Source organism: Globicephala melas, chromosome X, assembly GCF_963455315.2.
Source record: "Globicephala melas chromosome X, mGloMel1.2, whole genome shotgun sequence".
NCBI classification, from domain to species: Eukaryota; Metazoa; Chordata; class Mammalia; order Artiodactyla; family Delphinidae; genus Globicephala; species Globicephala melas.
This window is the reverse complement of record NC_083335.1, coordinates 84,161,295-84,176,672: the sequence shown is the minus strand read 5'-3', so window position 1 is coordinate 84,176,672 and position 15,378 is coordinate 84,161,295. Positions and strand designations below refer to the sequence as shown.

General features: G+C 46.3%; 1 protein-coding gene across 1 annotated transcript; it reads left to right on the top strand.

Annotated features, from left to right (window-relative positions):
• The first annotated feature begins 2,415 nt into the window (after positions 1-2,415).
• On the top strand, positions 2,416-4,992 carry USP27X (ubiquitin specific peptidase 27 X-linked). Its single transcript, XM_030846740.3, has one exon. It carries the CDS (start codon positions 3,381-3,383, stop codon positions 4,695-4,697), a length of 1,317 nt encoding a protein of 438 aa, XP_030702600.2. The 5' UTR covers positions 2,416-3,380; the 3' UTR covers positions 4,698-4,992.
• Positions 4,993-15,378: the final 10,386 nt, after the last annotated feature.

Below are 15,378 nucleotides of genomic sequence, written 5' to 3'. Positions count from 1 at the left end.
GAGCATCATATACTCTCTTGCCACCTTGTGGCCAGAGTTGTATTCAACCCTAGGCATGGCAGCTGTAATGAGGAGGGGGGTCTCTTCTTAGGTCAGTCCCTCTGGCTAGCCTTCAGTCAGGTCTTTGTGAGGCAGAGATGGTGGCATTCGCCCAGGACTGAATCCAGACCCATACAAGCACGAAGCATCGAAAGGATTATGCTGACCCCCCCACCCGCCCCCGCATGTGATTCAGAGCAAAAGCAACATGCAATCAGGAAAGGAATGTAAGGAAGTACAATAAAATTCTGACTTTTCCCATGAGGACTGTTTAAAAAAAATTGAATGTCAAACTGTTTCTGATATTCTTTTCTTGATTCTTTTGTTTTTGGTGTCTCTTCTCTGCTGGTGACCTAGACACTTCCTCAGTCTGCCTTTTGGGGAACCCAGCCCTGATTCTGGCCCTGGAGCAAGTGTGTTTGGTACAGCTCCTAGTACAACACCTGGTCTGGGTTGGAGCTGAATAGACATTTGTCGAGTGAGTGAATGATGGCAGAGTCGCCCCCTTCCATTCCAGAACATGCTGGACGTGGGGGCTTCTGCAGGAAGATGATCCGTAAAGCAGTCAGGTTGCCATGGTTAGTCTTCAGTGGCAGATAGCCTTGGGTGCACTGAGATGTTTAGGTCTCTTTGACGTCTGTTACTCTGTGGAGGTGGGATGAGAGTATCTCCTGTGCTTCCCCGCCTCCACCCTTGCAGGAGCAGGATTCCTTCAGTGGGTGCTCTAGTTGCATTTCCTCTTGTTGCAGGCCAAAAAGGGCAGGCATTTATTGGAAGGATGCTGAAAGGGGAGGCACCAGGGCAGCTCTGGGGACCTCAGGTGTATGGGAACCAGCATCCTATCCTCCTTAGGGGCTCCTGATTCCTGACAACCACCTCCTGCTGCTGACCCCAGGAGGCATAGGCACATCCCCCTACCTGGAGGAAGGGGCCAGGTGGAGGGGTGATATCCAGCGCTAACGAGGGAGAACTCTGCCACAATGTAATCAGGCAGCACAGCCCCACGGGCCGGGCCAGGCAGTGCAGTGTGTACTGGGCCAAGGCCGGCTTTCACCAGGACTCAGGGGCCAGACTCTTCCTGGAACAGTCTCCCTGGCTCTCGAGCATGGGCTATCTGCTTCTCCTGAGCCTTGTGCTGACGCCTGCCCTGGGCTGCACTCCCTGGGACCAGCACCTGCGGTCGCTTCCCAACATCCCCCAGCTGCCCAAGACCTAAGCCGCTTGTCCTGGGCTCAGTCTTCGTGGGCCCCTTGGTGCTGCTGCCCACTGCCAGCAGCTCTCAGCGCAGCAGCGCTTCCCAGACGCGTGGCCGCCCACTCCCCCCACGGGTAGCTCCACAGATGGAAGCTGCTTCCCCGCCCCTCCCACCTGCTGCCCGACCCGGGTCTCTGCTACGGCTTGAGGGTCTTGGGACAGTGTCCTGTAGTTCAGCCCCTCTCTCAGCTGTAGGGGAGATGCCAGCAGCAGGCATGGCCTTGTTGTGCCTTGTTCCTCCCACTGCTCCCGGGGCGGCTCAGCGTCTGCTGGGCCAAAAGGCTGGCTGCCAAACCCTCAGCCCACCCTTGGCCTTGGGAGCCTGAGGAAAAGGTGAAGAGGAGGCGAGGAGCAGGCACAGACTGTGCAGAGCACCAATAAGATGGGCGTGGGACATGCCTCTTCGGGCCCGGTGGCCTTGGGAGCTCTACCCCTCTGGATCTGGGGTCCAGGCCTGTCCCAGAATGGAGCTGGGGCTTCATCCTTATGGGGCAGAGCAGAACCTAGGGTGGGCGGAGAGCCTGGGACAGGGATGGGGACACGCTCAGTCTCAAAGATGATGGCCTATCACAGCTTCTGCCAGCGCTCCTCAGGACCCGGCCTCTGGGGGCCCATTGCCCAGCCCCAGGGGCGTTTCTGGACTTGGCTACCCTTCCGTCCCTGGCCCCGCAGGGCTGGGGGAGGATACATGGATGAAGGGAAGGACGAGGAGAGGGGAGGAGACGATGAAGGGGGTCAGAGCAGCGATTGGAGCCGAGAACTGGAAGCGCCTTAAAGAGACTGCGCGGTCCCCGCCCCCCTTCCCGCCAGCCTCAATGAATTAGAGCCGTGTTTCCCAAACTTGCCTGATCATAAGAATCCTCTCGGGCCCTAGTTAAAGATACAGGTTCCGGAGCACGTCCCTTCGAGACTCTGATTCAGTCGGGCTGCGGGTGGAGCCAAGGAATCTGTAATTTTAACACGCTCCCCACGTGATTCTCGTGAACAAGCAAGTTTGGGAAATATTGAATTAAAGGAAACGGGGCCTGGCTGCCGAGCGGCCTCCGCTAGAGGGCTACGGCGGGAGGATTCCCGGGGGCGTCGCCTGCTTCCGCCGCCGCCTCCTTCAGTGAAAGTCCCTTTTGGTTCCAGCTGCCACAGCCACCGCGCTCCCTCAGGCCGGGCGGGGGACACCCCAGGTCTGCGTGGCCCCCGCGCCACCACGCCCAGTGGCCGCCCGATCCCTGCGAGCAGGGGGAGGAGCCGCCGCCAGTGGAGGCGGAGGAGCAGAGGAGGCGGAGACGGCGGAGACGGCGGAGAAGGCGGAGAGGAAGGTGGAGGCGGAGGCGAAGGTGGAGGGGAAGGTGGAGGCGGCGGGGAAGGTGGAGGCGGCGGGGAAGGTGGACGCCACCGAGAAGGTGGAGACGGCAGGGAAGGTGGACGCTGCCGGGAAGGTGGAGACGGCGGAGGGTCCGGGCCGCCGGGTAGAGCTCAAGCTGGAGCCCGAACCCGAACCCGAGCCGGCACGGGAGGCGGAGCAGGGGCCGAAGGGGGAACCGAAGCAGGAGCCAGAGGATGAGAACCCGGCGCGGAGCGGCGGTGGCGGCGGCAGCGACGAGGTTCCTCTCCCCACCCTTCCCTCCGACCCCCCGCGGCCCCCCGATCCCTCCCCGCGGCGCAGCCGTGCCCCCCGCCGCCGACCCCGGCCGCGGCCGCAGACCCGGCTCCGTACCCCGCCGCAGCCTAGGCCACGGCCCCCGCCCCGGCCCCGGCCCCGGCGCGGCCCTGGGGGCGGATGCCTGGATGTGGATTTCGCTGTGGGTCCACCAGGCTGTTCCCACGTGAACAGCTTTAAGGTGGGAGAGAACTGGAGGCAGGAACTGCGGGTGATCTACCAGTGCTTCGTCTGGTGTGGAACCCCAGAGACCAGGAAAAGCAAGGCAAAGTCGTGCATCTGCCATGTGTGCGGCACCCATTTGAACAGACTCCACTCTTGCCTTTCCTGTGTCTTCTTTGGCTGCTTCACAGAGAAACACATTCATGAGCACGCCGAGACAAAACAACACAACTTAGCTGTAGACCTTTATTACGGAGGTATATACTGCTTTATGTGTAAGGATTATGTATATGACAAAGACATTGAGCAAATTGCCAAAGAAGAGCAAGGGGAAGCTTTGAAATTACAAGCTTCCACCTCAACCGAGGTTTCTCACCAGCAGTGTTCAATGCCAGGCCTCAGTGAGAAATATCCAACCTGGGAGACAACCAAACCCGAGTTAGAACTGCTGGGCCACAACCCAAGGAGAAGAAGAATTACCTCCAGCTTTACCATCGGTTTAAGAGGACTAATCAATCTTGGCAACACGTGCTTTATGAACTGCATTGTCCAGGCCCTTACCCACACTCCGATCCTGAGAGATTTCTTCCTCTCCGACAGGCACAGATGTGAAATGCCAAGTCCCGAGTTGTGTCTGGTCTGTGAGATGTCTTCGCTTTTTCGGGAGTTGTATTCTGGAAATCCATCTCCTCACGTTCCCTATAAATTACTGCACCTGGTGTGGATACACGCACGGCATTTAGCAGGGTACAGGCAACAGGATGCCCATGAGTTCCTCATCGCAGCATTAGATGTCCTGCACAGGCACTGCAAAGGTGATGATGCCGGGAAGGCAGCCAACAATCCCAACCACTGTAACTGCATCATTGACCAAATCTTCACAGGTGGCCTGCAATCTGATGTTACCTGTCAAGCCTGCCATGGTGTCTCCACCACGATAGACCCATGCTGGGACATCAGTTTGGACTTGCCTGGCTCTTGCACCTCCTTCTGGCCTATGAGCCCAGGGAGGGAGGGCAGTGTGAATGGGGAAAGCCACATACCAGGAATCACCACCCTCACGGACTGCCTGCGAAGGTTTACGAGGCCAGAGCACTTAGGAAGCAGTGCCAAAATCAAGTGCGGTAGTTGCCAAAGCTACCAGGAATCTACCAAACAGCTCACAATGAATAAATTACCTGTCGTTGCCTGTTTTCATTTCAAACGGTTTGAACACTCAGCCAAACAGAGGCGCAAGATCACTACATACATATCCTTTCCTCTGGAGCTGGATATGACACCATTCATGGCCTCGAGTAAAGAGAGCAGGATGAATGGACAGTTGCAGCTGCCAACCAATAGTGGAAACGACGAGAATAAGTATTCCTTGTTTGCTGTGGTTAATCACCAAGGAACCTTGGAGAGTGGCCACTACACCAGCTTCATCCGGCACCACAAGGACCAGTGGTTCAAGTGTGATGATGCCGTCATCACCAAGGCCAGTATTAAGGACGTTCTGGACAGTGAAGGGTATTTACTGTTCTATCACAAACAGGTCCTGGAACATGAGTCAGAAAAAGTGAAAGAAGTGAATACACAAGCCTACTGAAGTGACACACAGACCTACCTACCTGTAATGGAAGATGACAGCACCCATACTACAACTGGCATTGAGATTTAAAGGACCTACTTGCATGGCCCACGGGCCTGACAGAGTAAGAATTGAACAGTTCCCAGTGTCTAAAAGGTCCTGATTGGAAGAGAAATAGAAGGGGCGGGAGAAGAGGCTCTAGTCTAAGCAGTCATTTAAAGGAAGATTAAATGGCAGGATGCTCTGGGTGGGGAAGGCAGGAGCAGGGAAATCCTGACACTGGTACATATCCTATATTCCTCCAAAAGATTGTGTGGGAAAGTGTGGGGTGGGAGGGGGGTGGTGTGGGGGGGGGTGTGTGCCCTTGTAACCATAAAACATCTTTCTCCATGGGTGTTTCAGCTTCAACTGACCAATCACATAACAGTTATATGTCTGGGGGGAAAAAGGAAAAGTTCATACAAATGTAGCCCATTACATATATGGGTATGAAAGTGGAAAAGTGGAGGAGGCAGGGATATCTCATTGACAAACACCTTTGCCAGTTTCTTTGTATTCGTGATTTTTTGTGCTATTAAATGCAGTATTAAACAAAGAAAAGCCCACATGGGCCTGTGAAACAAGAAAGAAGGGGGCTTTTGTATAAGGGGAGCAATTGCTCCAAAGGTAGAGAAGACAAGAGACACTGTAAGATAAGCAACCAACACAGACAGGCCTCAGCTAAGAGTATAGTGTGTGAGTGTTTTTTTTTTTTTAAAGCTGTATGATATACTTGAGCAAATCAATGAACCTCTTTGCGATTGTTTTCTCATCTGTACAATGCAGATAATTCCTACCTTAAAGGGTTACTGTTAAAGATTAAAGGATATAAAATGTGTCAAAGTATAAAGTAAAAAGGCTTGGAACTTTGTAGGGGCTCAGTAAGTGTTCGTTGGATCTGAAACTTCTTTGGACCAGGACCAGAATGCATTAGAGGTGAGGGTCAGCCCTACCTGAGACCCATGGACAGAAGGGGCACACATTGTGTCACATGTAGACACACACACACACACACACACTCTTATAACTCCCTCCCTAGTACTGTCTACTTGGAGCCCCAAGGCAGTGGATCCCACTATTTTCCCTGTGTACAGGGCATCCCAGTCGGTTCCACACCTGGGACTGGGGGGAGAACCACAGCTGTCCCCCCAAAGTCATTATTCTGTCCATTTGGAAAACTGTCATGTTGTTATCATGACTCAGCACCCCAGTGATGGGACTCAGGGCCAGTAGACTGACAGGCTTCCACGTGAGGGTGTTGGTGGTCTTTGCCCTCCAAAAGCATTATGGGCATAGCTATGTTCACCTACAGGCATAGATCAGGAGAAAGACTGTTTTCCAAAGCTCACTGGTCCATCAGCCCAGAGGTAGTGGGGGAGTGGCATGTTGGCCTCCTCTCTTGATTCTCACGGAGGGCAGAGTGGCCTGTGGAGGGCTAAGCTCAAACAGATGGGATGTGCCCAGGATGGGTTAAGCACTGGTGGTGGTTCCTTCTTTTCTCCTCAGCATCAGATACAAAAGGACCTAGTACCTAGAAAATCCTGAGGGGGAGGAGGGGAACTGAATGTTTCAGACCCATGGGGCTTGGATTCACTGGCTCTGGTAAGAGGCTGGGCTCCCCCAGGGCTCCCCAAGTCTACTTCATGGTCAGCTCATTTGGAAATATATATTTATTTGTGTGGTTGTGGATGCATCCCCCGCTAGCTCATAGGCATTTTTAGGACAGGGGTTTTGTCCCCTCTTGTACCCCGGGCTATGTCCTCAGCCCCTAGCACAGACCCTGGCACATAGTATTTGAAACATTTTCCAGATGGATGAATTAACCGAATCACCTTCCTTTCATAACCAAATTTTCATCATCCCCCCACCCCAAGGCTCATAATCCTCAGGAGAAAATGTAAAAAGTGTTATTTTTGATATCTTGTAGGCTGGGGGAGAGCAAGAGGTAAGTGGCCTCAGGTGCCACTTGGCACCTTCATGCAGGTATCTGACTCCCCTTTGGGATGTGCAGGAGCCCTGCCTGGGAAGACCGCCATGTCCTCCTTCCTCATCTCTGCCACAGGAAGAGTTCAGTCGGGCATGTGCCACCAGATCCTGACTGCTTGCACAGATGCTGTCTTGTACATTTGTAAAACGTTTTCATTTGGAAATAATTTCAAACTTACAGGAAAGTTTCAAAAAACCCAAATAGTATAAAGAACAGATTTACCTGTTGCTAACATTTTACCCCATTTGCTTTATCGTTTGCATGTATGCACTCCTGTGTGTGTGTGTGTGTGTGTGTGTGTGTGTGTTTGGACCGACTGAGGACAGATAACATCATGGCCCTTTATGCCCGAGTACCTCAGTGTGCACTTCCTAAGAATAGGCATGTTCCCTACATCACAGTATAGTTAACAGCTTCAGTAAGTTAAACATTGGTATAATACTATTGTTTACCATTTGTACTCCAGTTTTGTCTGGTGACCCAATAATGTCCTTAATAGCATTTTTCCTCTTCATCACAGGATCTGGTCCAGGATGAGGTATTGCTTTTAGCTGTCATGTCTCTTTAGCCTCCTTTAATCAGGAATATTTTCACAGCCTTTCTGCATCTTGTATGGCATTAGCATTTTTAATAGAATATTCTTCATTTTGGGTTTGTCTGATACAGAAACTGTCTTTTAAATACCCTGTACTCAGGAATAGTTCTAAGAGATATGAATGGCGCGAGACTGCTGAAGCTGATCTCCCTGTCTCCACCAGAGGGAGCAGCTGTACCTGGCAGTTCCTGATTGAAGCATTCACCTCTGTCTGGAAAACACCATTGTCCCTCAGCAACAGGGGAGCCATTCAAGCCCAGCCCTATGCCCCTACCCATCACCAACCCCCAAATTGAGCCATGGAGTGTAACAGCAGCAGGGCCTGCTTTCAGATCACATCACTGTGGGAACCAGGGCATCATGTATTTGGCAGGTATGTGGTACCTTGAGCTCAAATGCCATTCAGGCATGTTTGAGCATGTCTTGTACATGGGCGGGCACCTCCATGGTTGGGGCCTTTAGGGGGATCAGGAGGTAGCACCCTTGGCACCTTCATCAATATTCCCATGGTGGGCACAGCAGCAGTGGGGTGGCAGGGAGGGCGTAAATACTCCTGAAGGAGCTTCATGGGCAAAGCACATAAAAGTGGGGCCCAGAATAAGTGAGGAAGAACATGGGAGATGCCCAAAACAGATTGGTTTGTGACATACTGGGGACTTTCAGACACAATTGGGCTATTTTACATGGGGGCTGGAATTCCTGTGTGAGCAGATGTGAGCAAGAGCTGGTGAAATTTAAGCTAATTCTTTAACTGAGACTCTCTACTTCCACAAGCTGATAAAGCCAGGGAAACCCAGTTCATATGTAGGTTTATGATCTGGGCCCAGAAGGGTACAGGCAAAAGATGGGTGCTCACAACTGGGGGCCTTATCCACCCATAGAGCTCAGGATGAGGGACCAAACAATGGGGTACTTACCTTTTACCCACTACACATGCTTCCCACAGTTTCTTGGCCTAAGAAATTGGAAATCCAATTTCCAATTGGATTTGGAAATCCAGAACCCTATCACTTCCCATTTCCTGGAGTAGCCAGGTGCTAAAACTTACTCTGGCCTATAGTTCACATTTGGTAACTGCCTCACTTCTTCCCCATCCACAGGGAATCCTGATCAGGGATGCCATCAACCAAGAGGTCTTTTCCAATCAAGAAAAAGCACTGTATAGCACATAGAATTCGACTCAACACACTGTAATCACTGTAAGAGAATATATAAGACTGGTAAGAATATGGAAAAGAATATATATATGTCTCTCTGTAAGTGAATCAAGTGGATGTACACCAGAAAGACACAGCATTGTAAATCAGCTTTACTCCGCTATAAAAATAAAGATAAATTACAAACAAACAAACAAACAAAAATGGACCCCATACTACTCATTGTCATAACGCAATAGACCTGGTGCCAGGAACCTATGTTTGCACCAAATGTGTATTTCACACCCAGAAGCAAAGGCCCTGGTCCTCTGAGAGTATGTATCCGAGCACCCACAGTAGTGTGTCATTTACACACTGACCTTTCCCTGCAGGTGACCTAATGCTACTTTTAAACTCTTGCATTGAAGCATATCAAATATACAGGAAATACACATATCATCAGGGTACAACTTCATGAATTTCTACAAAATGAACACACCTCTGTAAACAGCACTCAGATCAAGAAATAGAACATTACCCATAAGTCAGGCCCCCTTTCTGCTTCCTTATAGTCAATAACCCCGAAGGGTAATCCCTATTCTGACTTTTTTCACTGTAGATCAGTGTTGCCTTTAAAGTGCCATCTATAAAAGGAACTGTTCAGTATGTACACTTTTGTGTCTGGCTTCTTTTGCTCAACATAATTTTATGAGCTTCCGATCTGAAGTCTTGTTGTCAAGAAAAATTATGTAGAGTGTCATTATTTCTGCCTAATGAACTAAAAGTAAGGGTTTCCTACTCTTCCTAGTGATTTCTCACTTATTGAACCAATTCAAAGGGACCCAGGCCATTGCAAAGTTGGACCTTGAGAGGGTCTTTAATCACCTTCATGTACAAGAAAACAGTGGATGGAAAACAGCCTGCCAGATAAGTTTGGGCTTATTTAGGCACCCAGAAATGTTAATTTTGGGCAAATACTCCAACCCTGTTCCAATAGCTCCTGAATAGGCTACTCTATTCTAGTGAGGCCTCAAACTTAAACGTGCGTCAGAATCACCTAGAGGGCTTGTTAACATGCAGATTGCTGGGTCCCACCCCCAGAGTTTCTGATTTCAGTAGTCCTGGGATGGGGGCAGCATTGAGAATTTGCATTTCAAACACATTTCCAGTTGATGCTCATGCTTCTGGCTCTGGGACCACACTCTGAGGACCACATTCAATTTCTTTTCACACTGTGGTACTTGGTGCCCAAGGAATCTATGAAGATGGCCCTGGAGAACACCTTGGGGAGCTAGAGGAGGGGCAAATTGGTGAGAATCAGGAACTCTGAAATATAAAATCAATAAGAGGGAGTTATTGATTTTATATTTGGGGGTTCCAAGTAATATCTGAAGAAAGAGTTCTGCTACTAAAATTTTGTGAAGTTGAAAATCACTCTGCTAAGGAACTTTAGACCCCAGGAGAGTGATGTATTTAAACTACATAGGTGGTATATCCAGAGAATGATCCAACATGCTACAGAGACCTGGCCTCATATGTACCCTTAATCTACATGGTCCTGAGGGGGACTTAATTTCCTTGGAACTCAGAGAAGTGCATATTTATGAGGATGGATGTGATAAGAGAAAATGCTTAAGTATAACTACAGTGCAAAATCATATGTATAAAGTATGATTTTCTTCTGGCAATATAGCACACTAAGACGACATGAATAGCGCCCCCCTCAACTACAAACACATAATAACACTAGATAAACTGTAACAAAAATTTTAACTTATAGCTGAGCTTAAAAAAACAAAAGGTAAAATTTCCAGAGAAAAAAGAAAAAGCCAGTCTAGTAATTGTAAACGGACACTGCAATAACCTATTTGTGGTATTGGTTCTAGATATCAGGCCGTAGGGGCTGGGGCTCAGAGCTGCGAATCTAGTGCTCATGCAGGTACTGGCAACACAGCCTCAGGTCCACCAGAGGCAGAGAAGCTGTAATTAAAGCCTCTGGATAAAGCCTTTAGTAGCTTCTCTGTTCATTAAAAAGGGGTTTGGAGAGTAAGCCATGAAAAGTCTTATGCTCTCTCTGGAGCCACAAGAAGAAATAAAAATCCCAGGCCTATGTCATATGTGGATATGGGGTCTAAATTTACCCTACTGTGTATAATGGGAATCACATGCTGAAAAATTAAAACAGAAATTGGAGCAGAACAATTCAAACCTCTAGAACCTCAGCTAAAGCAAACACATTTTTACAATACTGGGCACATAGAATCCCACAGAAAAAGACAATATCTGCCCAAGATGTACTCAGAAACAAACAATAAAAAGATTGTACTTGCAAAGAAATGACATGCCATGAAGGTGAGTCACCAGTTGCCACAAGGAGGAGAATTAGTACTCCGAAGAAATACTGATGAGATGGACTTCTACTCTTTTTTTTTTTTTGAGAGTGGAATAAGGACGTTTTCAGAAAAAATAAACCTAAGAAAGTTCAGCAATAATAGACAACTAAAATAACTACTGAAAGATGTACTTCAGGAAGAAGGAAATTGAAATTGGAGAGGAGGAATGAATAGGAGGCAAGGAACAGTGAACAAAAATTGGTAAACATGGAGCAATCTAAATAAGCATTAAGTGCATAAAACAATAATGTTGAATCATATGGAGGTATAAAAAAACTGGCACTAGAGCACAAAAACCTGTAAAACAGCAGGAGGCTATTAACATTTAAAGCATTCTAAGGCTCTTGTATTGTTTGGGAGGAGAGTAGAGATATTGCCTGCGTTTGGACCTTGTTAAGTCAAGTATGAATGTTTAAACATTTAAGAGTGTGGACTTCTAGTTTCTGGCAATGGCAGGCTTGGTTATTTGATTCAACTTTCCTACTGAAGTAATGAAATATACTGGATAAAAAGTTTCAAAACCACTGAAGAGCTGAGAGGACAAAGGGAAACTTTCAGGCCAAGTTTTGGATGAAAGCTTGTAACCAGACAGGTTAAGTAGAGTATTGGCACACCAAAGCCAATTTGCTCTGAGGGCATTTGCCTACATTGCCCACCTGAGCTTTGAACCAGTGGCCACACGGGGCTGGAGGGAGAGAAGTTAAGGCTCAGGGCCAGCCCATGGTAGGGGTTTAATAGGAGACCCTCTCCACATTAAGCTGAGACCCCAAAGAACTACATCAGCTGTGTAAGGGCCAACCAGAATGAAATCTGCCCCTGTTCCCAACAGTCCCAGAGAACTGTACAAAAGGCTGTCTAGGCACCAAGCAGAGCTCTCTTGCTAAAAATAAAGGGTATAAAAAAGGGGAGTGGGGGGGCTTCCCTGGTGGTGCAGTGGTTGAGAGTCCGCCTGCCGATGCAGGGGACATGGGTTCGTGCCCTGGTCCGGGAGGATCCCACATGCCGCGGAGCGGCTGGGCCCGTGGGCCATGGCCGCTGAGCCTGCGCGTCCGGAGCCTGTGATCCACAACGGGAGATGCCATGACAGTGAGAGGCCCGCGTACAGCAAAACAAAAAAAAATAAAAAAAAAATAAAGAAAAAGGGGGAGTGGGATGGAGAACAGTATGGAGTTTCCTTAAGAAACTAAAAATAGAGTTACCACATGATTCAGTGATCCCACTCCTGGGCATATATCTGGGGAAAACTCTAATTCAAAAAGATACATGCACCCCAATATTCATAGCAACACTATTTACAGTAGCCAAGACATGGAAGCACCTAAATGTCCATCAACAGAGGAATGGATAAAGAAGATGTAGTACATATACACAATGGAATATTACTCAGCCATAAAAAGAATGAAATGATGCCATTTGCAGCAACATGACCTAGAGATTATCATACTAAGTGAAGTGAGCCAAACAGAGAAAGACAAATATCATATGATATCACTTATATGTGGAATCTAAAAAAAAATGATGCAAATGAACTGATTTACAAAACTGATATAGACTCACAGACATAGAAAACAAACTTACGGTTATCAAAGGGGGAAGGGGAGGGATAAATTAGGAGTTTGGGATTAAAATATATACACTACTATATATAAAATAGATAACCAACAAGGGCCTACTGTATAGCACAGGGAACTATACTCAATATCTCATAGTAACCTATAATGGAAAAGAATCTAAAAAGAGAATATATTACATATATATATAGATGTATAACTGAATCACTTTGCTGTACACTTTGCTGTAACTAACACAACATTGTAAATCAACTATATTTCAATAAAAGTAAATAAATAGATTATAAAATTTTTTAAAAGGGGAGAGTGGGTAAAAAAAAGTCATCCCTGAGAAAATGAGGCCACACTCCAGTCCTCAGATTTGCACCCCTATCACCCATGGCCTGAATCAGCCAGGGAACTTCAAGCTATTACTTTGGATTTAAGTGGCTTCCAGACAGGTAGTACTCCATGGTACTCAGTAGAAACAAATACAAAGCCTCTGGAGGAGAATCTATCCATTCCAGGCCTCAGGGAACCCCCACAAATAAGTTTTCAAGGGCACAATGACCAGAAAACAGACTAAAATTGGCATACAAAGAAACAAGGCAACTTGAGTTAGAAACAGCAGGGATGAGAAATAACAGAAACAGACTCACACAGATTTCAGATAAGGGAATTACCAGACCCATATTTTAAAACAACTATGCGTACATGTTTAAAGAAACAAATTGTTAATTTGAAAATATCCACAGGGAAGAGAAATCTATAAAAAGTGATATCGCATATTGGGAAAAAATGAAAAATAACTTCTAGAAGTGAAAAATACCAACTCAGTAAATGTATCTGGCGGAAATGTGGACATAAGTGAAGAGAGCATTAATGAATTAGAAGATAAACCCGAAGACATGATCAAGAATGCTTTATGGAGAGACGAAATGAAATAGAAAATACAGGAAAGAGAGTAAGAGACGTGGAGGATACAATGAGAAAATCTAGCACACATCTGATTATAGTGTGAGAGAAAGAGAATATGAATATTGATGGGGCAGAGTCAATATTTGAAGAGATAAAGGCTGAGAATATTTCTCATCCTAATAAAAGAAATCAACCCACACATTCAAGAAGCCCAACAAATCCTAGGTAGGATAAATAAAAAGAGGTCTAACCCAGACTCTGCAAAAAAACAGAGAGAAAATGAAGTCAGAGAAAGATGACAGATCATGTCATAGGAACAGTCATTAGACTGACAGCTGACGTCTCAACAATCAGAAGATAGTGGAATGATCTTCAATTTGCTGATTGTTAACTTAGTATTCTATGCTCAGCAAAATTTTTTTTAAAGAATGAGAGTGAAATAAAGACATTTTCACACAAACATTGAGATAGTTCCTCACCAGCAGATACTCACTGAAGGAAATTCAAAGGAGTGTATTGTGAGTAAAAAGTAGAAGGAAAATTATCCCAGATGGAAGATATGGGATGAATGAAAGAATGAAAAGTAAAGATGATGGTAAACATGTGGACAAATGTAAATAAATATGAGGTATTAATAATCATTGGTAGTCTAGACTTGAAATACTAGACAATAATAAGCATGTGAGTTGGGACAGTCAATGGAGTTAAAATGTTCTAAACTCTTGTATTATGTGGAAGGAAGGTAAAGGAATTTTTTTTCATTTTAGACTTTTGTAAGTTAATTATGCATGTCATTATTTCTGAGGTAATCATTAAAAAATAGAAACATAGTGCAGTGCATAATTTCCTAATTTACACACTAAGGGAGGGAGAAAATGGAATAATTTTTTTTACTTTTTTTTTTTTTTTGAGGTAAGTGGGCGTCTCACTGTTGTGGCCTCTCCCGTTGCAGAGCACAGGCTCTGGATGCACAGGCTCAGCGGCCATGGCTCACGAGCCTAGCCGCTCCATGGCATGTGGGATATTCCCGGACCGGGGCAAGAACCTGTGTCCCCTGCATTTGCAGGCGGACTTTTAACCACTGCGCCACCAGGGAAGCCCTGGAATAATTTTTTAAAGACTATATAGGGCTTCCCTGGTGGCGGAGTGGCTAAGAATCTGTCTGCCAATGCAGGGGACATGGGTTCAAGCCCTGGTCCGGGAAGATCCCACATGTCGTGGAGTAACTAAGCCCACGTGCCACAACTACTGAAGCCCGCGTGCCTATAGCCCATGCTCTGCAACAAGAGAAGCCACCATGGTGAGAAGACTGCGCACTGTAACGAAGAGTAGCCCCCACTCACTGCAACTAGAGAAGGCCCGCGCACAGCAACAAAGACCCAACACGGCCAGAAACAGAAACAAAAACAAACAACAACAACAAAAACTATATAACTTCCAAGCTACTGAACGGGAAAAACCCCATCAATCAAATTGAAGGCAAGAAAGGAGAAGAAACATAAAGAAGTGCTGAAAAATTAGGGTAAATAGAAAGCGCAAATAAAAATGGTGGTAACAAATCCAAATACAATAATACAAGACAACAATAATCCACATGGATTAAATTCTCCAGTTAATAGTGTCAGATTAGATTTTGAAAAATCTAGCCATGTGCTCTTTAAAAGAGACATATCTAAAACAGAAGGTCACATATTGGAAGTATTAAGGAATGAAAAAAGATATTCAGGAAAATCCTAAATGAAAGAAAGCTGGCGTAGCTCTGTTTATAACATACAAAATAGATTATAAGACCAAAACCATTATTAGTGATAGAGAGCATCACTGTGTAATGATGAAAGAAACAGTTCAGTAGGAAGATATAAAAATTCTAAATTTTATATATTTTGTAACATAGCTTCAAAATATATAAAGGAAAAATGGTCAGAATTATGAGGATAAACTGACAAATCTATAATCATAGTGGGAGATTTTAGCATACCTTCCTTAGAGACTGTTAGATTAATCAGACAAAAAAGCCAATAAGAACATATATCTGAACTGTACAATTATCAAGTTCAATCTAATGGATGGATATATATATA